Below are 27045 nucleotides of genomic sequence, written 5' to 3'. Positions count from 1 at the left end.
CCTAGTCCGTATATGTAAAATAGTAGATGATTAATGCATTCCGCAGAGTAAATCATACTACTAGTCATTTTAATAACTTTAGTATGTGAATTATTAATTCGTTTACATTTACATTTAATATACAATTATTCAATTATATACTATTGTAATCTTCGTTCATATTCTTAGACTTGTTGGGCGTTATCGTGTTATTTTTCCACTTTCCTCGTAAATTCTAACTGCGTTGTAAATGAGTGCGTACACACGTAATAGGGTTCTAGGATCAGATTCATTCAAACGGCGCGCAGAACACGAGTTCAGTCTCACAGAGCTGCGGCTGATCTCAGATCAGAGCACAGTCGCACCGATGTGCGTCACAGGATGGGCGTGTGACGCCATTTCCGGTGCCGTGATGGCGGTGGATTTGACTCCGCGCTTCAGAAGGCTGAACAGTCAAAACTGTTTTAGAGAGAATAAACAACTGTCAGGTACAAACAGATGGTTATATGACGCGCGTATGTTTATATATATAAAGTGTATTTTGTTAGTAAACTGCACGTTTCCGCTAGTTACGCCAAATGAATCACGATCCTTATCAAGTTTTTCAGTTGAGCTCGTTTGTTTTGCTGTGCTTTACGTTGTTTATTATGTTTTATTTGTGAGTATGGTCCTTCTGTGTTGGATTAAACTAGAAGTTTTAATATAGCTAACGTAATTTATTTGAATGTAAATGAACCGAGTCCCTTTTGTGTTAACCGGTCAAATATAGTTCCTGTGGTGACCTAACGAGTTGAATATTTATTGGTAATGCAGATGTTTAACAAAATACAATAAAGTGTGAAATAACTACATTAAAAATACGCTTCATAACACTGGCTCTTTGCCAGCTCGGTGTTTATGGATGGTCTTCTGTGTTTGGAGACTCGAATTAGCTTAAATCTAGCAGAATATTGGATACGTTTTACATTAAAAATAATAAAGTAAAAACAAAGTTTAGTGTATACAATATATTGAGTGGATTTGAAATAATAGTACACTTTAATGATAAATGGAAAATGTCCCATCCATGCATGAAATGATCTGACTCCAAAACAAATTTCTCTTTCTTTTTTATTTTTATTTTGAATAAATGCAGTTCTTTTTAACCTTTTATTGATCAATTATATTAGACAGCAGAACTGTTTCCAACACTCATAATAAATCAGAATATTAGAATGATTTCTAAATGATCATGTGATCGACTGGATGTTACATGTGACACTGAAGGATGGAGTAACGATGTTGAAAATTCAGCTTTGCATCACAGGAATAAATTATTTTTTTAAAGTATATTCAAATAGAAAACTATTATTTTATTTTTCTGTATTTGTGATCAAATAAATGCAGGCTTGATGAGCAGAAGAAACTTCTTTCAAAAACATGGTTTCCAGACTTTTGGTCTGTACTGTATATATGTATATATATATAATATTTTATATTATTATTATTATACTGTACTCTAACACTTTTTAATCTTTTTGTTTAAATGGGAGATTACTGAATCCTTATTAACCCTGTAAATATCAACATATTACAACACTCGAACAAACAGGAGGAACATTTTGGCGAATTACAAAAGAAAATCTAAAAGGCCTTTTACTTAGAAAAAAAAGAAGAAGAGAGATAAGGCACGTAGAAGAATGTTGATAGTTTAGAAGCCTGATAAATGAATTTATCAAATATAATACAGTAGGCTTGTAGTATGATTGTATTTAAAAGGTACAGCAGTGTATCAGATGGTGTTTTGAAGACTCTCTGATTTTGTCCTGATGCGTGTCAGGTTTCTCTGGGCCCTTCAGGGCCACTCAGCTGTGGCAGAACATCATCGAGGCTCTGCGGGCGCAGGTGGAGCTCCGACCCCACAGACAGCACCTCCGCGTCCATCATGACTGCTTCAGCGGCTCCGAAGCGGTGGATGTAGTCCTGAGCCACCTCATGCAGAACATCTACTTCTGCTCCAGCGAAGTGTCCCGTCTCAAAGCCGCCAGGCTCTGCCAGGCCTTAATGGAGTCCAGGGTGTTCGAACCCATCGGTATGAAGCTCTTCAGACGAGACAAGGAAATGACCTTTGAGGACTCCAGCTGCAGCCTCTACCGCTTCCTGGACGGATCGACCAAACCGACCTACGCTGAGAACCAGACTCCAGACAAACAAACCGGGAAGAGGAAGACCACTGCGAGGTAATCACATTTGTATCATTCGCACATCCCAAAGTTTCTTTAGCAGAACTTAAGGTTGTGTCTTTGTAGGTTTGGAGAACTGCAGACCATCTCCAACCCCTTGGTTCTTGGATCATCTGACAGAAGAGTGGAGAGACTACTGAAGAATATAAACCTGCACCCATCTGTCCCCTCGGATTTAAACCGTGCTGCAATTTCCAACAGCCTCCTCTCAAAAAAAGGTAAAACTACGCATCATTTTGATTTTGAATGAAGAGACGTCCTGCCTTTCCAATTGAATCATTTTGAACACACACTTTCCCCATTGTGTTAATATAGTAAATAAGTTTAGGAGTTGGGCTTATTAAATTACATCACAGGGCAACACAATAGCTGTTTTTAGGGTTCTGATGTAGTCTTTTGTGGTTTAATAGAATCTGATGACATATTAAAGAGCAGATTTTCCAGTTAAGTCATGGCCAATATACTGCATGTTGTTAAACACTTCTGTAGAGAGGAATATATTACTTCAGAATTGATCCATGTCTTTTATTTAATTACAAATGTCCTGGAAAATGATCACCAAGGAGCAGTGGGAACCCTGTTTGAGGTTTAATGGGGTCTGTCTGCTTTTATTATTGTATTGTGTTCATCATTCATAAAAGAACTGCAGGAGGTTTGTGTTAAGAAAAGCTCATCAATATTTTTGATTAAAATATAGTGTTTTAAGATCAAAACTGTCCAAATATAACACTTAAGAAGATAGGATTTGTATTATTTTTGTTCTGTTTACAGGACGAGTTTTAGCCATTGACAAACCGATTCAAGAAGGTGCCATTTGTGACCAGCCTTTCCTAGTTCTTCTCTTGTGTTTGTCTCAGTGGTGCGGGACGTTTGGAGGCAGCAGGCGTTACTTCAGTTGCTACAGGTGGTGGAGATCTCTATGCTAGACTCTATTCTGACCTCACCGGCCAAACTGGAGCCCCTGCGCTCGTCTCTGCGCGAGCACGGCGACCTGGTCATCTCCAACACCTGCGTGGAGCGCGAAGTGTCCGAAAGTCTCCGCCTGCCTGAGTCAGTGCACAGCTCTCGATACCAGCACTTTCAGATGCGTGGCTGCTGCTGCGTGGGTTCACCTCGGTGTCATTTCTCTCTCTGAAGGTTGGACTCTTGGCTGAAGGCGGCAGTGGACTGTCTCGATCTGTTCCCTGATCAGTTCATCGTTGTTGCCAGTGAGCAGCTCCTCCAGCAGAATGCAGCGTCCGGGGAGGAGAAGCATAAGAGACTGCTGTTCGACACCATCGCCAAATATTACAACAGCCCCGAGAGACCTCCGCTACTGTTAGGCCGCTACACGGACATCCAGACTGGAATCCTGAATCTTTTGGGTAAATGTAGAAGCTAGTGGGATGCTAAAGGTGCTTGAAATGATTTGTGTTGGTGGCTGTAGAATGGTTGTGTGTTCTTCGTCAGATTGTGGGAGAGGTGAGGACGCCCTGAGAGCAGCTCAGCTCTGTCTACAGCTGCTGGAGTCCACAGACAGAGACCAGTTACGCAGACTGATGGGTTTCCTGGCAGCCGCTGCGGATAACGAAGCTTTCAGACTGCACAAGCAGGTAAACAACGAGTTCAGTGTGTATCATAAAGAAATGATTCAAATTTTTGGGTGAAACAGTAGATATTATTATTGCTTTGTTTTGTATCAGCATAGAAATAGTTAAAGATAAATACATCGATTTCTCCTCAATTTAGGAATCTTTTATAAATGTATATATTTACGCAAACATTTTAAGTGAACTATCAGAATTGAATTCATCCTGTAATATTTTTAAAAGCCAACACATTATGTTTGGAATACATTACTGATTATTGTACAATCAGTAATTATGTGTTCATTATTATTATGCATTCCGTGCAAAAGTCTCTCAGGCTTACGATAAAAAATTATAGTAAAATCAGTAATATTGTGAACTCGTGAAAGTTTTCTATTTCTATATATATTATAAAATGTCACACGATCCTTCAGAAATTAATCTAATATGCTGATTTGCTGCTCAAGAAACATCTTTCTTAGCACTATCAGAGTTGAAAATCAGTGAAAACCATCATTTTTAAAATTTTTATGGATACTTTAAGGAATATACATTTGCATTTATTTGAAATAGAATATTTTCCTTGTAACAATGTAAGATTTTTCTGTCACCTTTGATCGTTTTGATTCGTCCTTGCTGAATAAAAGTATAATTGAGAAAGAAATATGTTGTACTTGACGTTCCTAATAGCTGTAAATGCAATTCATGGATTGGAAAGTATTTTTTTTAACATGATTGAATTTAGGAACAATGTGTAAATGAATAATGTAAATGCAGCGGCTCCTTACGCTTGCGTTGAGACAGATTGAGAACCGGGCTTTGGTTAGCAAGACGTTTGTGAAGGCGGTGATCCAGAGTAAAGAAATGACCCGTGTCCAGTCTGAGCGCATGCTGCTGTTCCTCATAGACAATCACACGCAACTCTTTAAGGTACGTCCCTTTTCTACTCCTACACGGTCTCTTCTACAAGTTATATGCAGCTCACAGAATATTGAATCATTTTTCTCTCATATATCCAGACACCGTCTTCATTAATTGAGGCTGTGAGGAAGACACTACAAACCTTGCAGCAAGGAAGAGATCTAGATAATGTAACATGTAAGCTCACTCTCAATCTCCCTTTAAAACTGATTTCCACATCGATTCGATTTAACAACTGCTTTTTTTTGCCTTTGCAGTGTTCACTTTCTGCCAGCAGGTGTCGCTCCAGCAGTACGAGGACAACAAAGATAAGGCCACTCTTGATAGTTTAAAGCAGTTAATGCGTCACGTCTCTCACAGCGACGGGCTGACGGTCAAACAGAAGAGACGACTGGCCAAACACTTCCGGAAACATCACCCAGGGATTTTCCTCCAGCACTTCTTTACTGCTTTCTAGTAAGCGAGGAACACAGGATTAAAAAAAACAGTCGTGAACGTGTTTTATTAATCTGGGTTATGGAGTCGAGTGGCTTCATCAATTATAGTGATTAGAAATGTGTTACTAAATTTACAGGACTGTGTTTGTAGGGAGATGACTTCATTTGCAATTAGACTCTGATTTATTAGAAGTATCGTAATTGTTAGAAGTATTAATATAATCAAGAAAGCTCTGTACACTACATAGACTTCATCAGGTTAGTAAACATGCTGTTTTCACGAGCTTTGAAAAAAGGCAGCATCATCTTGAACATCTCTGTGTAGAATTACTTGAATTGTGTGATTTGCTCAGGTTTATCAAAGCTATTAGAAATAGTTTAGCTGCACTTGAAATCGAGAAATGGATATCTTTGCCTTAAAGGTAGAGATTTCAACTTATGCTATTTTCAGATGAAAGGATCACTTATTATAATTGTATTTTATTTTTTTTTGGCAATGACTGAAGCACAAATGATTTCAATTAATACTGACCTCATATATTACTGTGCTCTGTGATTTTACTGTGCTTCTGATTTTCAAGTGGATTTGTATTGAAAAATGTAGCATAGTATGGTGTTACTACGTATGTATAAGGCATTATTATTCAGAAAGACAAAGGGAAGTTTAATAGTTGCGATTATTTTAACTCCACAAATGCATGGATGCACTGGATTAATTGTAGTGTTACATATTAATGGTATTTATTAATAATTGAAAAGAAAGTGAATTGCATGTTGGTACATTGACTGATTGTAATTGCATTAGATTTGAATTAAGTTTTTTTAGGTGCACTTTAATTCTCTGATATTTTTAACTCATTAAAATGCGTTCAAAACTCACATTCTGACTCCTGTTTCTTACAACAATATTTTGTTAAATTATTTTAATATTTATGAAAGCTACAGAGGGATCGATTTGAAGAAAGTCTGTCTACTATGTTTTTATTAGGTAGAGGGAATATAAGATTTTGAAAGGCAAATTATAGCTTTATTATTATAATGACATACGGTATTTGCGTGCCAAATAGAAATCAAATAAATCTCAGCGAAAGATGAGAGGTGAAGGTGAAGATATTTTGAAAAGAAGGACTTTTATCCTCGACTGTTCACACACATCGCGGAATCTCTCAGGTGTTTTGATGAAGTGTTATGGAGGCTGTTAGCCACCAGCACTGCTGACGGTTTTGTTACTGTCTACATCCTGCTCTTATTCACTCAGTCTCACTGTCAGCTCCTCTGGTGTAAAGGTAAGGCTGAAGTCTCCGTGTTTATGATCTGGACACTGATCCCAAAACTGTTTGGCGGTTATTGATCACTTCTGTGTGGCGACGCTTCACTTCATTAGCATTAGCATGTTAGCTCAGCTTATGTCGTGTGTTATTATTACACCTTGAAGGTAATAATATGTTTCGGTTTTAGATAATTTCTCATGGATATTCGATACATAAGTAACACTTTGAGGTTTTGTTGCTTTGTGAAACATGTTTACATCGCTAGCCATTGTCTCTGGCTGTGTCTCTAAACCTACCTTGACAGATTTTTAGGCATCATAAATCAAGACACATTTCTGTAGGTTCTTGTTTGGTGTCAAAGGAAAAAGCTGGCGTGGTGAATAGAGTCTTGTTGACTTGTTTCGTTGAGTCTCAACCTGTCACGCGCTCATTCATTGTTGAAAATATTAATATTTCATACCTCACACACCCTCCCTTCTGACACCACTCCGTCCAACAATCACAGAGATTAATAACAAGAATCACAATAATACAATTATATATCAGTAAAATGACAAACATTCATAATAATTCAGTCTTTTATGATGCCCTGATGTTTAGTATTTAAGGGTTTGATTTCAGTCTATAACAATTTTTTTTAATATGTGTGGTGATACTCTACCTTAGTAGTAATCTCTACTAATATTCAGTTATTTTAGTATAATTGATATATTCTTAGTTTTTAGTTATGTATGTTGTTAGTTATTACCAGTATTTATTTGTGTAATTACACTGTAATGTCCTAAATCTTACCCCTAAATGTAATTTTAGTTTTAATTAGTGATGTATTTAGAGCTTTCATTTTAATTGTATTATTTATTTTTATTTTAAGTTATTATTTGTGGCATCATTGTTTAAATTTTTATGTTTTATTAGTTTTTTTATTGTGCATTTTAAAGTGTTTTATTTTTTTTATTTTATTTTATTGTACTTTTTTAATGGTTGTTAATGTAGGGGCGTGTAAGTATAATATTAGTTATAACAGATGTTGATTTATCATTTATTATGCAGAAGTTGGTCAGAAAAAAAAAAACAGTTTTTAAATTAACTTAGTTTTTGATGTTATTATTTTATTTTGTGTGTGTTTACTGCTCAGAACCTAGCCGAACTAAATCCAGAGCCAAATTAAAGCTGCAGTCGGTAACTTTTGACGCTCTAGCGGTTAATAAACAGAACTGCTTGCGTCTTGCGGAAGAACATCGTAGCCGGAACTACTTCTCTCTGTTTATGTCTATGAAGAATCACAAAGGTACTGGGTTACTCCGCCGCGGTACCCCCGAAGCAATCTAAAATAGTCTGAATATAAACACTTATTATAGGTGCACCCTAGTGATTCAGGACAAGCTAAAAACACGGTTTGGAAAATGGATTCACGGTGTACTCGCTTAGTCTGTATAAAGAAATGTATCAGGTTCAAAATCGGTTGTTATCATTGAGTTGTTTTCTGTTTTTATGGACTGCTTTTTCATTTTTAAAGAGTCAGTTCACCTCAATTTCTTTTAATTTTATTCACTTGTTACAAAGCACTATGTGTTTCTTCCTTCTGTGGAGCACAACAATTGATATTGAAGAGTGTTTCAGTTCGGTTTGTACGTAGAACAAAATTCAGTGTTCAAAATTCACTTTGCTTTGTACAGATATTTTTGTAAGTGTTACATAAAATAATCCAGTGTTATTTTAGTGTGATTTACTATACTATACTATTATTTTTTTTTAAATATATTTTCAATCAGCTGTTGTTGTTATCCTTTGTTTAAAATATAATTTTTAAATTCATTTTTATTTATTTTCCATTATAAGTTTTAGTAGTTATAGTGCTTCTACCTAAACTTAAGTGAAAAGTGTAAATTATTTTATTTTTATTTTACTACTTTTTTTTCAGTTAACAGAAATATTTTATTAGTATTAGTTTCTAGTATTGTACCCACTGTTCAGTTCACTGTCTTTGTCCAACCAGAAGCCTGACAACATGATGAAATAACTCCTAAAGCTCATATACGGTTTTACGTCCTGTTGCAGGTTGACAGTTAGTAAAATCATGGAGTCCATGCTAAACAAGCTAAAGAGCACCGTGACCAAGGTGACAGCTGACATGACCAGTGCTGTCATGGGCAACCCTGTGACGCGGGAGTTTGAGGTGGGCCGACACATCGCCAGCGGGGGTCCAGGGATGAGCTGGAGGATCTACAACGGCACCAAAAAATCCACCAAACAGGTTTTTTCATATGGATGAAACATAATATGACATGATCATGTGATTGGCATGCTGACTGCAGGAATGTAAACCAGAGCTGTTGAGCAGTTGAATGTATGGATATTGTTTAAAAATAAATACAAATCCAAATATTTGAAAAAAAAAAAAAATGCATGGAATGTATGGGCATTGACATTTTACACTGCTTCAAATTTGCATTCTGCTTCCCCCAGGAAGTGGCAGTCTTTGTGTTCGATAAGAAGATCATCGATCGCTATCAGAAGTTCGAGAAGGATCAGATCATTGATTCACTGAAGAAAGGAGTTCAACAGCTGACGCGGTTACGACATCCGCGTCTCCTCACAGTTCAGCATCCACTGGAGGAGTCCAGGTGACCACAGTGTGAACACCCATTAACACATGCTACGAGACAAACTGTGCTTTAAAACCTAGTGAGCTGTCAACGTGGACAGCATTTTGGGAAGCGTAGTCGAAAATGTTTTCTAGGTCAGCTCATTAATTTTTGAACAAATCCAGAGTCTTCTCATTACCTCATTGAAAATGCACTTCATTTCTTATCCACTTTGATTTAGTTTCTTTTAGTAGACTCTGAAGCTTCAGTAGCAAAAAAAATCCACTCACGATTAAAAAAAAGTTCAGAGCTTTTTCTTTATTTAAGATTGGGCTCTTGTGTTAATACAATCAATATGTGTCTGTGTGGAGGCATGAGATCAAAAGCAGCAGTTCGTCTGTGGAAAATCTCTCCAGAATAATACATGGATCTCTTAGGAGATGTCAGACTTAAGCTTCGTTCCAGAATATAGTCTTGCAGTCTACATGTTATCCTAACTAAACATGATGTGATAAGATTCTGCGACACGCAGTTTGTCTGTTCACACCCAGACGTGACGAATGTACAAGACACAATGAAACCGATTACAAATCACAGCCAATCAGAAGAGCATGTGAGTGGGCTCTTACACTTGCGGTGAAATAGATAAGAACATGATCAAATCAATACAATTAAATCATTTTGCATTTAAAAAACAAAAAATAAAATCAGTGGCTGATAGAATCCTGGTCATGGAACCTTTTTCTCATTATGACAAAATGCAGATCGTTGGAAAGGCTACATATTTAGTGACTATTTTGTGGTAGAAGTAATATCGTGACCGAAATATATGCATTTGTACAGCAAGGCTTCTGCCTACACCTTTTTTTGGAAATTATGTTCATTTATTTATTTGTGAAAAGTTGTCTGTAAGGACTGAAATAAACGGAATTGAAAAAGTAAATTGAATTTGTGCCACAAAAATTGTATTTTTGGTATAGCGCCTAAACAGAATCTCACAGGAACTTAGATTTTTGTGATATCAACTTCAAATTTGGAATATAACTTAGTTAGACATAGTTAGACTTATGGTTTTATCACTTTATTGCAATGGAAGTCATACACAATGATATAAAAAAATATAAACAATCAGTAGCTTAGCTCTCTGTAACAACATTGCAGGAAAAAATCATTAAGCCTATATATTATATACTATAATGGATGTTAATGAAGTTATCGCTATAGGTATCCCTATATTATCATTCTTGGAGTGAACTGGCCTTAACTTTCATAAATCTTTAGAAGTGACTGATTTGACACACTTTATTGATCATACATAGGCCAAAGTCCCTAGTTCCTTTGTAAAGTTCCTGCGGTGGAAACGGGGCAATACATACATGCTACACCAATAGTGCTCCTTAGTGAATTTGGTGATAAAACAACAGTCATTGTTGCCTGCCTCACAATAGTCTGAAATTAGCACATTGCTGTGCTGACAGCTCAATGCTTTAATGAGCACAAACATTAAAAGTTTTGGGACTGGATAAAATATTTTTAAAATCAAAATTTCCTTAACCTCTGTGTAGTGCATTCTGGGATTGCTTTATTTAGCAAGTATGCATGTGATACTGCTTTAGATTATGGTCAAAATTAAGTTTCTTATTTGCGTTAATGACGGTACACATGCCTGTAAGGGAAAACAAAAAATGTTGCCTTGGTGGGCAGCTCACTGTTTTTTTTTTTTCTTTTAAATGGACCATCAGACTTTCTACTTTTATTTTTTAGCTTTAAAAATACTAGAAATATGCATAAAAACGGCTATGTGTATCTGCAGTGTGGCTCAGAAATGTCTCCAGGTTAGTACTTTCCGTGCTTTTGTCATCGCGGTCCTCACTTGGATGTCTCTGTCTCTTGATCTCTAGAGACTGTCTGGCGTTCTGCACTGAGCCCGTGTTCGCCAGTCTGGCCAATGTGCTCGGCCAGTGGGACAACCTCCCTAGTCCTGTTCCCACAGACATCAAAGAATACAAACTCTACGACGTTGAGACCAAATACGGCTTACTGCAGGTGAGACGTTTCTTATGCATCTGAAAAAAGAGGTGCTGGAGCCTCCCAGACACAGGTAAAAGTGAAGGGAAAAATTTGAAACTGCGTCTAGCACACATTTTTACTCAATATTTGTATATAATACAATTTAAGAAATATAATTCCTATTTAAATTGTATTTCTTACACAGTTTTATAGTTAAAATGTAGCTTTTTTTTTGTTATTTATCATCAGCATTATCTTTTACATAAATGCAGTCAGCATAAATAATTTCAAGATAATGCATCCGAATGTTTAACACGATGTTTTATTATAATACACTTATATTTTTTTAATATTAAAATTGCTGTTAGTTTAAATAAATATTAAGTGTAATAAACATGTACTATTTTTTTTTAGTTTTGTAGCTCATGAAATATCTTTTTTTTTTAAATCTTTGTCTCTCTTGGTTGTCTCTCTCAGGTCTCGGAGGGTTTGTCGTTCCTTCACAGCGGGGTTAAAATGGTTCATGGTAACTTGTGTCCAGAGAACATCATCTTGAATAAGAGCGGAGCCTGGAAGATCATGGGCTTTGACTTCAGCATCTCCTCTAGTAACCCGTCAGACGCTGAGGTTAGAAACGGCCGTTATTGTCTCTAAAGTCGCGAAGAACAGACACAATGCAGTCTTGAACGCTCTCAGCTTTCTCTGTTCCAAATTTGAGCGAGCCGTCTTGTTGTCTTCTGTCTCGTAACATAGATGTCATGTATTCCTGTCTTTTAGCCCAAGTACGTTTGTAAAGAGTGGGACCCCAATCTCTCGCCTCTCTGCCTCCCGAACCCAGAATACGTGGCTCCTGAGTACATCCTTTCCGTCAGCTGTGACGCGGCTTCTGATATGTACTCGCTGGGCGTCTTGATCCACGCCGTGTTCAATGAAGGCAAACCCGTCTTTCAGGTCAACAAGCAGGACATATTCAAGAGCTTCAGCCGACAACTGGACCAGGTGAAGTGTCCACACAATGCATTTCATACATTGAGACAGTGAGGCTATGCCTTCCACACAATTGTGGAATTAACTATTACATTTTAAGGCAGATGAACTTCCCATTTCTAGAGCTATAGTAGTAATGCAGTACCCAAGCCTCAAAATACCAGCAGTGCCACAACACTTGATGATATATAAATGAGCCTCATTCTTGTGTGTAGCTGAGCCATCTAAGTCCAGGAGTATTGAGTCAGATCCCAGAGGAGGTCAGGGATCATGTGAAGATGTTGCTCAACATCACGTCCAACGTGCGTCCAGACGCAGACCAGATGACAAAGGTCAAACCTTTTATTTTCTTTTTTTTTAATCTTTCATTGCAGTATCTGTACTGAATAAGAATTACCATACATGATGTAAACTTGACTGTGACTGAGAGTGAAATTGACATTTCAGTGTATACATGTGCTCAGATTCCCTTCTTCGATGATGTTGGAGCGATGACCCTTCAGTACTTCGACTCGCTTTTCCAGCGGGATAACTTACAGAAGTCTCAGTTCTACAAAGGTCTCCCAAAAGTTCTGCCCAAGTTGCCCAAGGCAAGGACAAATATGTGCACAAAGTAATTCAGAATGAAAGTGGAACGGAAATGGAACACCTATTGCAATTTGCAGTTCATTTAACAAAAAAAAACTAGCTAGAAATATGGATTTGATTGGCATTATTATATACCTAGATTTTTTTTATAGCCCTTTTGCAGCAGAAAAAACATGCAAAAACTAGCTGTAGCTCTGTATATTTCTATTTCTAAGCTGAATGCCTACTGTTTTTCTCTTCTCAGAGAGTGATAATATATAGAATCCTCCCGGCTCTCGCGTCTGAGTTTGTGAACCCCGACATGGTTCCGTTTGTTCTTCCAAATGTGCTGCTCATCGCTGAAGAGTGCACAAAGGAGGAATACGTCCGCCTTGTTCTCCCAGACCTCACCCCAGTTTTCAAACAGCAGGAGCCAGTACAGGTACACACTCATACTATTGATCCATCCTTCATCCCACTCCACATACTAGCTCACATACTCTAGGACTAAGCTGTCACTTAACCTTTCTGGCCCTGTCATTAATGGCACACTTGATGTGAACTTGCAGTCTTGTGGACTTGCAATGGCTGCCGCATGCCTGTGTAATCCATAAGGTTCAAATATGTAATCACTTTCTCTCTTTCATGCTATCAGGCCAGCAACATGGTGAGTGAGGTTTGAACGTTTGTCTTTGTAGTCGTTTATTTCATCGTTGCATTTGTATTATAAGTTTATATTTATAGTATTTTGGCTGCACTTGTTTGTTTCTACGGATAGTTTAATGTGGTTTTCATGAGTATGTTTGGTTGTTTTTGTTTTGTTTTATTTAGCTTTGTTTTTTTGTTTTGTTTCCGAGTTGTTTTTTTCCTTTTGTTTAGTAGTTTTTTTTTTGTTTTGTTTTATGTAGCTTTGCTTTATTTTTTTCTTGTTTGAAGTTTTTTTCCTTTTGTTTAGCAGTGTTTTTGTTTTGTTTTATTTAGCTTTGCTTTGTTTTTTTCTTTTGTTTAGCAGTGTTTTTGTTTTGTTTTATTTAGCTTTGCTTTATATTTTTTTCTTTTGTTTAGCAGTGTTTTTGTTTTGTTTTATTTAGCTTTGTTTATTTTGCTTTTGTTTAGCAGTGTTTTTGTTTTGTTTTATTTAGCTTTGCTTTATTATTTTTTTCTTTTGTTAAGCAGTGTTTTTGTTTTGTTTTATTTAGCTTTGCTTTATTATTTTTTTCTTTTGTTTAGCAGTGTTTTTGTTTTGTTTTATTTAGCTTTGCTTTATTTTTTTCTTGCTTGAAGTTTTTTTTCCTTTTGTTCAGCAGTGTTTTTTGTTTTGTTTTATTTAGCTTTGCTTTATTTTGCTCTTGTTTCAAGTTTGTATTGATTTTTTTTCTTTTTGTTTAGCGTTGTTTTTGTTTTGTTTTGTTTTGCTTTCTCTGTTTTTCTAGTGATTCATATCACTATGTTGGTGATATTGTTGGTCTCTAGAAATCAAACGATTTCCTTCTTTTGTATATCCAGATCCTGCTGATATTTCTACAAAAGATGGACCTACTTTTGACCAAGACGCCTCCTGAAGACATCAAGAACAGTGTTCTGCCCATGGTTTACAGAGCAGTGGAGGCCCCCTCTACTCAAATACAGGTGACCACACCATAAACTTGTTTAGATGAGGGGAAAAAAAAATGTAGTACAGTAATTTGATTTTCTAGTTTAATTAGTATTTTAATTTAATTGATGTATTTTCAGGCATCAGTGTAATTTGACACCTGAATAGCTTAAATCATTTATTTCAGACATTTAAAAAAATAAAGCATAACAGCGTGTTTTTTTTTTTTTTTTCTCTCTCTAAACAGGAACTTTGTCTAAATATCATTCCCACGTTTGCCAATCTAATCGAGTACCCATCTATGAAGAATGCACTTATCCCTCGTATCAAATCTGCCTGTTTAAAGACATCCTCACTAGCGGTTTGTGTCCTTACGCCTCTTATGTTTTCCAGTTACATAAGTGAATGTCAGTTTGTAAAAGGACTATTAAAGTTTGTTTTTATAAAGGAAGATTCATTCCTCCATTGGCTGCCCTTTTTCAGGTGAGGGTGAACTCTTTGGTGTGCCTAGGCAAGATCCTGGAGTACTTGGATAAATGGTACGTCATTGATGAAATTCTACCGTTCCTACAACAAATTCCATCCAGGGAGACGGCTGTGCTCATGGGCATTCTGGGTAATTTTTTATTCTTTTGTCACAATTTATTTATTTTTATGTGGATGACTGAGACTTTCCTACACAAAGTTCTATATATATATATTTATATATATATATATATATATATAATATATAAAATTTGCTATTTTTCAGGCATCTACAAGTGCACTTTCACCCATAAGAAATTGGGCATCCCAAAAGAGCACCTGGCTGGAAAGAGTTTACCACATCTGGTGTCACTTAGTATCGATAACAACCTTAACCTTAACCAGGTGACAAAACACACATTCGCTTTACACACAAACTTCCGGGTGTTTTTGTTCATCCACAGATTCACTTCAGCTTGGTTGCATAGATTCTGTTCACACTGCTTCTGATCTTAAACCGTCTCTGATGTGTTTCAGTTTAACTCTTTCATGGCTGTGATCAAGGAAATGTTGAATCGCCTGGAGGCAGAGCATAAGACCAAATTAGAGCAGCTGCACGCTATGCAAGAGCAGCAGAGGTTGCCTTTTTTGGTTATTTCTCAGTTCATCGTGTTTATTTCTTCTTATAATGCAGTTTTATTAATAAAACAATATTCTGTTTTTATGTTGCATTCACATGAGCATTGAGCGGCTCCCATTCTAAGACTTTAGCGATGAGTATTCTGTCCTTTTTAGGAGTTTAAACATTACAAACCACATGAACCAATCAGAAGAGACTAAGAACACACCCAGCCCGGCCACACAAGTCAGAGATGTGAGTAAACACATTTGCTGAATGGCCCATAAGCAAGCCACAGCTTAGAAATGTGGCTATGCTGTGATATTAACTGCAATTGGGATTTTCTTTGCTCCCTATAATAGATTGATGAGATCTTTGGTGGCAGTTCAGGAAGTGCAGGTGTGAATGGTAAAGAGAACGGTTCCTCGTCAACTGCATCACAACCCTCACGAGTGAGTGCGTCTTAACTAGTTATGATATTTTGGCCCTGCATTGCTTAACTGAGTGTTGTTTTTCTTGTGAAGTTTAGATGGTTGTTGACTTTCGACCTGGTTGATGTGCTAACTGTTGTTTGTGGTACATTCAGGTGTCTCTCACCTTGGAAGAAAAGCAGCGTTTGGCTAAAGAGCAGGAACAGGCGGCTAAACTAAGAAGCCAGCAGCCACTGGCTCCACAGAGCATCAAACCAGCCACAACGACACCGCAGGTAACACACACACTGTACAGAGCTCTCACTGGAAACCTGGTGTCACTGTCACACGTTGAATTCATTACCAGAGTCAATTTCTCCATATTCACGTCAGTGTTCACTCTGTACTGTTTGTCATTTATATCTACCGGGAGTGTTGAAATTTGGACGTCACATCAGAATGTTCAGTCGTCTAATTTTTCACTTGTTACTGTTACGAGAATAAACTAATTAATAGATTCCTTGAAAACAGGTGATATATATATATATATATATATATATACATAAAAAAAGAAAGCTGTAATTTTAAATGTGATTAATAACCTGCATTTTTGCACCTTGTGCCTGAACCATTTTATACATGAATACATGAATACATTGAGTCCTGTGTATTTGTGACTTCTAAATAGGAAGATATGCTATTAAATGTATCACAGACTGTATGTTTCCAACGAGTGATTAACATAATCTTTATAGGAAACTGAGAGTCTCATTTTGCAGTTTTAAATATAATCTTTATTGTTAAACAGCAGGGTTTCTGAAGTAAAACGTCATGCCAGTCGACCCATACTCTGGAACTGCTTTTATGTGACCCTGGACCAAATCCAGTCATACGGGTCAATTTTCAGAAATTGAGATTTGTACATCTTCTGAAAGCTGAATAAATGAGCTTTTCATTGATGTATGGTCAATAGGATCTGACATAATCAAAAATTAAGTTTATATATATATATATATATATATATATATATATATGGTAGGAAATGTAAAAAATATATTCATGGAACATGATCTTTACATAATATCCTAATGATTTTTGGCATAAAAGAAAAATGGATAATTTTGATCCATGCAATGTATTTTTGGCTATTACTACAAATATACCCCAGAAGCGACTTCAGACTGGTTTTGTGCTCCAGGGTCATAAATGTTCGCTTGAATCTTTTCTTCAAATGTACAGTTTTCATATAATCACTATTTTTCACAATATTTTTCAGTTCTTTATAGTAAAACTAGTCTTAACACACACCTATTAATTTTTTGGTCAAACTTGTCGTCACTCCCTCAGCTGAAACAGTCTTGCAGCAGTGTTTGAACTAGTTCATGTAATTTAATGCCAAGGTTATATAAATGTACATTAACAAAAATGAAACCTTTGCTACATTTACAATGTTAACAACTGTGGAAGTGTGTCATTATGGCCTGTGAATAAGGTTCATTTTGATTCTGGGAAGTGCATACTATAACTTACGATTTTTGTATTTTTTTCCATATATCTTTTATTGATTTTATTGTTGAAGGCGAAGGATCTGACCAACAGTCTTTTGAACACCATGACATCTGTGAACACCCTCTCTTTGAACTCTGGGACCAGGACGATGCCCATGCAGGGCGCCACCATATCTACCTTCCCAGCTGGACCCACTATGGGTGGAATGGGCACTATGGGCGTCAGCAATGGTTTTAACTCGCCCATGGGATTCCAGGCGGGAGGTATGGGAATGGGCATGAGACCCGCTGCCCCTGGCCTTTACGGAGGCATGGCCACTACTACCAGCACTCCCAGTTTCAGTGCCCTCACCCAGAACCAGAGCCTAAACCAACCCAGCAAGCCCACAGACATGTCAGCCCTAGACTCCCTCTTCACTTCTAGCAAACCTAAAGTCAGTATGAACCAAATGGCCCCTAAAACGGCTCCAGGAGCCACTGCACCTTCCCCATGGATCAATCAGTTTGGTAGAGGACAACCTTCCCAGCCTGCACCCATGCAGGCGACTCCGATGGGGATGGCGGGAGTTCAGGGTGGGTTTGGAATGCAAGCAAACCCGTTCTTCAACCCTCAGAACTTCTCGCAACCTTCAACAGCGAACACTGGGACGATGAAGCAAAGCGCTTCAGTCAACAACGATCTCAAGGACCTCTTCGGGTAAAACATTTGCCTTTCGTTCCCGCTGTGTGGGAATCAAAATGAAATGACATCAGCAGCGAAGATGACAGTCAAAACTTAGTTGGACGGGTGGACATGGTATGCTTGAAAGGGTTCAAAACAGATATTCTGGTTTATTTTGTCTTTTATTTAGCCGTTATCAATGGTGAGCCTCCCTCGGACAGTCAGCTCATCTCATCGTGTGAATCTAAAGCAGACGGCACCAAACAAACATCGTGTTTTTACAGAAAGCTTGGGCTCTTCTACTGAAAGCTGCTTCGGGCGGTGGATGCCTTGTGTTCGTTGTATCGTTTGACTTAACAGTCGCACAAAAAAAAAAAAAAGATTCAGATACTAAAGGAGTAACAACTGGGCATAACCAACTCAAGCACTTTTTGGTTTCATTTCCTATTTGCTTGAGCCTCACGCTGAATGAGTCGACTTCCTTTACCAGAACAAACATCATCGATGGCCCCTAGGATAGTGTCTCGCAAAAGGAAGTCTCCCAGTTGTGTTCTCCCTCGTCAGCGGTCATACGATAAGTAAAGCAAGAGCTGGTGCAGTCCATAATTTGTGTATATGTTGTATTATTGAGTTTCATTCTGATGACATGATCCACTGAGATACAATATCTTAAAGAAACAACACTGTCTTCATATCGTAGGTGCACTAAACGTAATAGAGCTAAAACCACCACAACAATGACTGTAGTTGGGTTTTGAGATTAGGTTGGGAATCTTGGGATTGTTTGTGTTGGGATGTTTGTGTAAAACAGAATCCACCAGCTTCATTCATGAAACACCTAGCTGATTTTTGTTTGTGTGTGTGTGTGTGTGTGAATTTGTTTGTTAAACTCTCTCTTGAAAAAGGGTCATATTTCATCCCGAAATCAAAAGACAAAGTCAAATATGCAAAACTGCATATTTTTTTTTCCACAATACTCAACTACTTTCATCTGTGTATGTACCATTTTCATTGTTAAAATAATATTTTTTTCACATTATGGTAATGAGGATGAAAAAAAATTTATGCATTATGAAAATGAGAGAAAAAAAAAATCACTTTATGGTAATGAGCCTTATGTTTTGTGATGAGAATCGGTGGGAAATTAGATGAATTGTCAAAAATGTCAATGTATAAAGTAAAAAATAGGTGTCTGTATGCAAAATTACAATTTGCGCATTTAGATTTGGGGATAAAATATGCATTTCCTAAACTGCAGCTATATATGGTGAATTGTAGCATTCAGTTGAGTGCAGCATCTTGTCTACGACCAAGTTTTAAAAGAAGTGTGTTTCATGAATGAGGGCTGATGTGTCTGTTTCCCTTTGGGTTCTCTGCCGTTTGTTAAAACTGTATTATCATGTCATTTTGTGTTTCCTGGGGAAGTTACGGATCATGCCACGGCATTACATGTGGTCTAATTTTTGTTTTTTATGTTTGTGTGATTTTATTTTATGGGCAGTTTCCTGTTGTAAGAAGTGACCAACTACATTCCTTATCATGTCATTCCATATCACGCTGCAACACAGCAAATCACCAAAATGTTTATTATTTCTGAAAAAAAAAAAAAAGATTGAATGAAGTGTACAGTATATCGAGGTGAACTGCCACTTTTTTTATATACCGTTGCAAGTGAATGGCTTTCCTGCAGAGAATCTTTTATATCCAGACAGGTTTTATTCAAAGGGAATGCTTTTCCTGGTCTTGGGAATGAGAGCGGCCTTATGTGGAGAGTTGTGCAATAACAGTTCTGTGAAAATAACTTTCTGTGTGAGTGTTTCACTACAAGCAGTTTTCAGATCGTCTAAATTAATGTAGATAAAACATCTGGATTGTTTTAATTTAAAAATAAAATGTGAACTGGATGGTTGGAAATGTGATTTTGGAATCAAATAAATCGATTATTTAAAGAGAAATACCTTTTCACTTCAGTCATTTTTTTTAAAAATGTATTGAAGCATGCATTGTTTTTATTTAAGCATATGGCCTCACAAATAGTTTATATGTAAAAAAAAAAAAAAAAAAAAACACTGTTTTTCTGATATGTGTGTGTGTGTAATGTGTGTATGTATATATATATATATATATATATATATATATAATTTTTTTTGCGACTTTTAAAATTAACATTGTTTCCATGACAGTTAAGAACATTTCAATAAAATAAGAAATATATATTTATAGTCCATATTTTTGTTTGGTACAGTTTTTAATAATAATAATAATAATAATAATAATAATAATAAAAGAAAGGGTGTGCTTCATTGGCATGAAAGTAATGTTAATTCACTAAACGTGACCTGGACATGTTCTTTATGAGAGTCATCTTCATTTGTATTTGCAGAGAATAATTTGAGCAAATTCTGTTAAATTGTTGAAGTCATGAAAACCTCAGAATGAAAGTAGGCATCAGAACATGCTTTTGTTTTCCCTATATTTTATATAGATTTAATAATATACATTTTCTCCCATAAAATTAATTGGCAGTTAAAAAAAAACAAACAAAATAAACATTGCACAGACATGAATGTTGAAAGCTGTCATGAGATATGATAGGAAATGCGATCTTCAAATGATAGTTAATGCACTGAGAAAAAAAGAGAAAAGAATAGAAACAGAATTGTTTCAAGTACATAATCACAATAGAGCCATTATTTTATGGCAATTAATGAAACAATATAGGCACATAAGTTAGCATGGACAAGTGAACATAATTTTGCTATTGCTAATGGCCAGCAGACACTCCATGCCTCGCCATCCTGAGATTGTTCATATAAAGCTAGTAAATATTACAGTAAACATAAAAGATGAGGCAGGTGCGTTCTTATGGCTGAATGCGGCGTACAGATCTACTGGTGTTAGTAGACAGGTTGGTCTGGGTCATGTCTGCAACAAAACACAAGTGACTTCAAGTACTTTTGTTCTAAATGACATGCGTTTCTATTAGTCTGTGCATTCACTCACCTGAGAAGTCTAGCTCGTAGTTGAATCTGCCCGCTCTGAATCTCAGTGTCCCAGTGGAGTCCTGCTGGTACTGCGCTTCTATATCTTGACTTGACACGCTGCAATATCCCCGAGAACCACCCTACACAGAGACAAAAGTCCAAGGTTATTTCAGGCAGAAGGCGTGCCTGTTTTGGTGTCGTTATGCGAGAATACGGTTTCAAAATGTCTCAGAAAGCAGGCGGCATGATGGCCACATTATTATTATTGTTGTTGTTGTTATTTTGTAAACGGATGTTTATTTTTCTGAATAAATCACCTGGATACAGTACTAGAATTAATTCGCTAGCAAGCTACCACCTAATAAGCACCCCAAATAATGTAATAAATAAAATAAATAAATAAAATAAATGTGTTCTGTAAAGGTTTATTTACTTTCTTATAATCCTTCCATTGGCCATCCATGTCCATGAACTGCCAGTGAGCTGGAGGCAATGTACTGTGATAAGAGAAGAAACATTTTAAAAAAAGTTTGTATTGTAATAGACACATAACATCAACAATAGAACCAAAGTTTAATTGTGATTATTATTATAATTTACATTTATTATTATGATTATTTTCAATTGTTTTTTTTTTTTTTTTACAGAATCAATTTTCTAAATATATTCTGAAACCAAATTTTTGCCAGAGAATAAAAATAGAATAAAGGTAAATGCAACTCGGCTTTTTATCTCACATTGTGACTTTGTTCTGGCAATTACGAGTTTATAACTCACAATTCAGAATTGTATTTTTTTTTTTTTTTTTTTTTTAATTAAATTTACATTTCACAATTTAGATTTTCTTTTTTTCCCTGAATTTTTAGACACCTGACTGCACACACATGCATAATACTGAGAAAAACATAAGAATTGTTAGACATAAGAAAAGTTATAACTGTTTTATTTAACTTTTATACATTTATCCTGTAGCGTAAATGAGCTTCTGTAATAATTTCCTCTTCAATGAATGGATTAATACCTGTTTGTTTGCTGGATTCCACTGGCGATTCTCCTGACAGCTCTTTTTGTCCCATATTTATTGTTCAACTGATACATTCCTGCAGACATGAAGACTATATAAATATACTCCACAATAGACAGTAACCTTAACATCATGTTTTCAACTTGCGACACATTTCTCTTCTTAGACGACATTCCCAATCAGAAGTTTTAGAACAAAAGTCCTCTGCTTTTTCCTTATTTTAGTAGTACACTGCAGACTTCTGTATCTTACCACTGAAGTAAAGAGTGTAAGAAAATCGTCTGGCAGTGAATGAAACTTGGCACTGTGGGTTGAGCTGATACAACCTCTCGATTTCCGCGCTATCCAATGAACATTCCTGTAGACACACAAAAAGTCCAATGAACTGTTAGGTTCAAATTGAAAATATCATTTGATAGAGTAAGTGGATTTGGATGTGACAGCAGTGTTGTTTGTTTGCATATAGATACTAGAACTCACTGGTTTCTGGTACTCGGTCCAAATACCCTCATCACCCATAAACTCCCAGATGTGTTGAGAAGAAGAATTCGTAGGGTTCGCAGAGGGAGATACCAGAGTTGTTGACCTGCATGTGATAAAAGGAAATCGAAGGTTTCGATACAAATACCATCTGAAAGATATTCGGTATTCTTCATGAAAAATCAGATTTAGGAACTGTCGATTAAAACAAAAATAGTTCAGCTGATTAAACACATTTAACATAATCATAAATAAATCTAGAGATCATATTACTAATAATTTATGAATAATTTTGTAGGTTGACTTCTTGAAGAGTGTAAACACTGGGACACTAAAAATTAGACGAATCTTTCGTGTTGCATTAAATTTACGTAAAAATGTTTTGGTAACACTTTAGTATTGGGACTAGTTGCTTATTAGCATGCCTGTTATTAACCTACTGGCTGTTTATTAGTTCTTATTAAGAACATATTCTGCATGAATACTTAAACTACCCAATACTTAAACTTAACAACTGCATTATTAATTATTAATTAGCAGCAAATTGTAAGTTTATTGAGGCAAAAGTCATCGTTAATGGTTGGTTAATAGGGATAATTGACCATTGTTTTTACAAAAAAAAAATTTAAAAATGTAACATAAATTTGAATATTGGCTCTCTGATGAGTGTCTCTATAAGAATCCGTAAAACTATTCTTACATAAATGTCTTACTTTTATGATAAAACATATTTTCTTAATATAATAATTACTTAAATGTCCGAAGAATTGTGATATGTATAAATACTGGTTTAACTAATAACGGTTTAAGAATTTGTCACATAATAATTACATTTCATAATTTTATGAACAACACATTTGTAGGTTAACTTTGGGGAGGAGTGTACTTTCTGAACACTGTGGAGTTACGTATTCAACTTGTGCAAAACTGTTCCAAACAATTTATACATAAATTAGTATGTTGGGATCCCATGTTAGTATAAATCATTTTTAACAAATGTCAAATTTAGTTTATGTAAGAAAACTTATGAACAATTTTATAAAGAAATTAAATGGTTGGGTTGTTGAAGAGAATAAATACTGCAAAGCTATTTGTTAAATAATTCTTAAATGAATTTAATTTTCCAAAAAATGGTTTTAAAATGAATATTTGTATGTTGACTTTCAGAACATATAAAATTGAATAAAATATTCTTACACGTTCAATTTACATTACGTTTTTTTTTTTTTTTTTTTTGAACAATTTATACATTTATATGGTGATTTTCTGAAGATTTAAAATATTTTGACACTACGAAAATGTAAGCATTTTTAAATAAATGCTGCTAACACTTAAATAAGAATAGCTTAAAACATGCGCTCAAATTTTTTTGTAAAACTTATAGTTGCGCAAGTAACAAAACAGAAGTAGGTTGACTTCCTGTAGAGTGTAAACGATATAAGTCACGATATAAGACTTTGCAAACCCATTCTAGCATAAATTATTGTTTTCAATGCAATGATTTACATAAGAATGAATTTTCAGTAATGTACATTATACGGTTTCATGAGCAAAGCCAAACAAGAGGCAATACATCACAGCTAGAACAAATAAAGCAATACCTGTTTTGAATACTGCTGCCTGTTACGACTTCGTTGAATTTTGGCCGCCGTCTCACTTTCCTCGACATGTGTGTGGACAGATTGGTTTGACTCATCGCTACAACATCCCCCCCCCCAAAAAAAAACACATTAAAAAAAGTTCAAACACAGACAAGTTAGCAGCTTTTCATTTCAAGAGAAATACAATAAAAATAAAATTGTCATAGCCTCGAAGGTCAACCTCATTTGTCTGCTTACCAGTGAAGTCCACCTTGTACGACATGGTTCCTACAGCAAACTGAACTGAGCCCCTTGGGTTGCTGTTGTACTTCTGCTCTATAAAATCACTTTTAATCAACGACGACCTCCCATCCGATCCCTAGAGGAATTATGGGAAATAAATGAGTGTTATATTTGGTGTATGCTGGTTTAACCAAATAAATCTAAGAGATTTCTAGTACCACTTACTTGAGATCCATATTCGCACCAGCGATGGTTATCTTTGTAATACCAGCCCATAACTTCTTTCTGGTTGTATGACAGCAGTGTATTACGCCGTATACTGAAGTAATCAAGACTGTCGACTGTCATTTCATCAAAGTCAATATAGGCAGGCCTGTGCAGTGAATGGAAAAGGCATAGTTTGATATTTAATAATCTATTCCTAATTGACCTATTTGTAATCAATTTGTTGAGGACGAACTCACCCCATGTCGAGGTTGATGGTGATCCCATTTGCCCCTGGCTGACAGTAATGGGCCTCAATGACGAAATCATTCAAGATCGAAACCCACTCACGTCCATTAAAAAGCTGCCACTCGAATTGATTACCTGAGGCTTTAAATGAATGGATGAAATGACTGAATGAACGAATTGAAAAATGAATGAATGCAATGAAAAATGAGCAATCAGTCAATTCACTCAGTATGAAAACAACGTTGGGAATGTTATTTTCTCCCACTAAAGAAACAGAAACCACCATAAAACGATTAATAAGCCACAAGACGTACCTGTTGCCATGTTGTTTGCTGTTATCCCTCTCTGAAGTGTTTCCCTAAAGTGAGATTTGAATATAAACATTGAAAATTATATTGTTCTGTTATATAAATACTACTCGTAACATCTCTTCAGAACAAAGTTAGTTTTAAAAAAAGTAATGCTTTACAATTTTGTATTACTCCATAAAAAAGTAACTGAGTTACTAGTTTTTAGGAAAGTAATGCATTGTTACTTTTATGCTACTTTTTGTCACCTGGGCTGGGCTTGCTTATACAGTCAGACCAAAATTTATTCTGACACTTTCAACAAATCACACATTATCACAATTTATTCGCTATAGTTTAGGAAATGGTAACGACAAGAACTCAGAGTTAAACTGTCGGAACAAATCACTATCACAGTTAACTTTATTTTGCTGTCCAGACCTACATATATTAACTATAGTGTCCTGCACCCACTAGTAAAAAGAATATATATATATATATATATAAAAAAAATAATCAGGTGTCTGAATAATTTTTGATTTGACTGTATATTTTTTAATAACAAGAAACCCATATTTTCGTCAACTCTTAAAGGCCCTTTTGCACCTCACTCCCAATTTCTCTCAACACTGGGACAGGAGAGCTGTCAGTGAATAAATGGACGGGAAAACAAAAGTTATTTGCGTTACTTATTTGAAAAAGTAACTCAGATATTTATCATAAATTTAAAAAGTAATCTGATTACATAACTAGCGTTCATTTCTATGCCTTAACCCCAACACTGAAACAGAGTGTGTGAAATAATGACATTCTAGATCAAATTGAACCAATCTACAGTCACACGGTTCAAAAAGATAAATTACTGTAGAATAATTGTCACCTACCTAAAGCATAAGAGCTGTCATCATATTTAGGGTCATAACTTCATAGCTCCTCTTGCTTAAATTCATCTTCACCCTTCTACAAAAAGAAACATCCGTTACATGTCAGTAGAACTCTGAAGCGTTTCCTGTTTCCAGTTTGAATAAAATGTAATTTATTTGTAAGATTATAAACTTTATATTACAAACCATGTTTAAGTTTTAGCTAGTAAACTGCATAGCTCCACCTCAAGATAAAATAATACAATTAAATAAAATTTGTTGGGAAAATCAGAAAGTAAACCGCGTTGTTGACTAACAGGGTAGTGTTGACATATTTACATGAACATGAAAGAAACCATTAAGAAGGCTAACCATCCATTAACCATTTTCAAGTAATACTAAAGGGATATTTTTAATATCATACAAGTTTATTAAGTTTAGCTTGCCACTAAATCTTTTTTTTTTTTTTTATAAAACGTCACTTAAAATCGACGTATGTAAGAAAGTAAATTGCAGCAAATCGTACGTTCTATAGAATAATAACCCAACATAAAGCTGTTAATGGACGCTTTCAGAGTTGTTAAGTATCTAAAGTCGTGAAATTATGAATGTAAAATACATGAATGATTAGCCTAGTAGCCTACTTACCACATATAGTTCTAGACCCTGGGATACATCCATAGCATATTAAAAACCTAAAAACCGCATTTGTCAAATAAAGTTATCGTCGAATTCCCTGCTAGGACAGAATTTAAAGTGCTCCAGAGTCCATGGCTTGCGCTGCTGACCCAGTTTCGCTTTCTTTTCAGCATCAGTTTCGACTCGTGATTTCCAAAGAAAGGTTCACTACGAATGATCGACATGAACTGGATATTCTCGTGCGTTGTGGCTGGCGGCAATTAAACACGTTTCAGTGCCTAAAGCAAGTTTTAAAAGATGTGCTTGCTTGTGGTAAATTCCTTTTTTATGTGTGTATTGGGTTGTGACTTCATTTCCAGCAAACATCATGTTTTGGGGATAATTGTTTACCTGAAACAAAACAGTGAAGAACATGCTTGAAATATGAGATATTTCGGGAAAAAAAAAGAAAATCAAGATTAATACTTGTAAAAAAAAATGTAAATCAAGTTGTAACTATTTACCTGTTTATGTAATAAAAAAAACAAACATATTTAGACAAGACAGTTGAGCCTGCGAAATTAATAATAAAAAAAAAGTATAAAAATGTTTTTGTTTTGTTACCAAATGCTTTTAGGCACAATACATAACTTGATATGTGATACAAATTATCCTGTGATTGGAATTCATTAAAATACTATATAGAAAC

At 35.7% G+C, this 27045-nt stretch overlaps 3 protein-coding genes across 6 annotated transcripts; 2 read left to right on the top strand and 1 right to left on the bottom strand.

Moving 5' to 3' along the window:
- Positions 1–149: 149 nt before the first annotated feature.
- On the top strand, positions 150–6006 carry depdc4 (DEP domain containing 4). Its single transcript, XM_026209961.1, has 9 exons — positions 150–467; positions 1799–2198; positions 2268–2419; positions 3059–3251; positions 3339–3565; positions 3651–3793; positions 4574–4699; positions 4789–4867; positions 4948–6006. Exons 1-9 carry the CDS (start codon positions 230–232, stop codon positions 5145–5147), a joined length of 1758 nt encoding a protein of 585 aa, XP_026065746.1. The 5' UTR covers positions 150–229; the 3' UTR covers positions 5148–6006.
- LOC113048257 (SCY1-like protein 2) lies at positions 5049–19584 on the top strand. Of its 3 annotated transcripts, none has more exons than XM_026209958.1 (19): positions 5049–5146; positions 8457–8652; positions 8865–9022; positions 10885–11029; positions 11471–11620; positions 11771–11992; positions 12196–12312; positions 12445–12570; positions 12813–12989; positions 13203–13214; positions 14054–14176; positions 14389–14502; positions 14625–14757; positions 14893–15011; positions 15144–15244; positions 15402–15480; positions 15588–15677; positions 15812–15931; positions 17215–19584. In XM_026209958.1, exons 2-19 carry the CDS (start codon positions 8476–8478, stop codon positions 17842–17844), a joined length of 2793 nt encoding a protein of 930 aa, XP_026065743.1. In that variant the 5' UTR covers positions 5049–5146; positions 8457–8475; the 3' UTR covers positions 17845–19584. The 3 variants fall into 3 exon arrangements, with proteins under 3 accessions (XP_026065743.1, XP_026065742.1, XP_026065744.1); XM_026209957.1 differs by lacking the exon at positions 5049–5146 and adding an exon at positions 6287–6413; XM_026209959.1 differs by lacking the exons at positions 5049–5146; positions 13203–13214 and adding an exon at positions 6287–6413.
- Positions 19585–20105: 521 nt separating this feature from the next.
- Positions 20106–26699, bottom strand: si:ch211-244b2.3 (WWE domain-containing protein). 2 transcript variants are annotated; one of them, XM_026209956.1, is made up of 13 exons: positions 26367–26699; positions 25740–25815; positions 24883–24926; positions 24580–24732; positions 24341–24488; positions 24131–24251; positions 23894–23990; positions 22293–22398; positions 22065–22170; positions 21810–21888; positions 21222–21285; positions 20808–20928; positions 20106–20729 (listed from the first exon to the last, which is right to left on the bottom strand). In XM_026209956.1, exons 4-13 carry the CDS (start codon positions 24582–24584, stop codon positions 20668–20670), a joined length of 909 nt encoding a protein of 302 aa, XP_026065741.1. In that variant the 5' UTR covers positions 24585–24732; positions 24883–24926; positions 25740–25815; positions 26367–26699; the 3' UTR covers positions 20106–20667. The 2 variants fall into 2 exon arrangements, with proteins under 2 accessions (XP_026065741.1, XP_026065740.1); XM_026209955.1 differs by having other exon boundaries at positions 20107–20729; positions 24580–24709; positions 26367–26698.
- Positions 26700–27045: the final 346 nt, after the last annotated feature.

Source organism: Carassius auratus, chromosome 29 (assembly GCF_003368295.1).
Source record: "Carassius auratus strain Wakin chromosome 29, ASM336829v1, whole genome shotgun sequence".
Taxonomy (NCBI): Eukaryota; Metazoa; Chordata; class Actinopteri; order Cypriniformes; family Cyprinidae; genus Carassius; species Carassius auratus.
The sequence above is the reverse complement of the archived record's forward strand: the minus strand, read 5'-3'. Positions and strand labels throughout refer to the sequence as shown.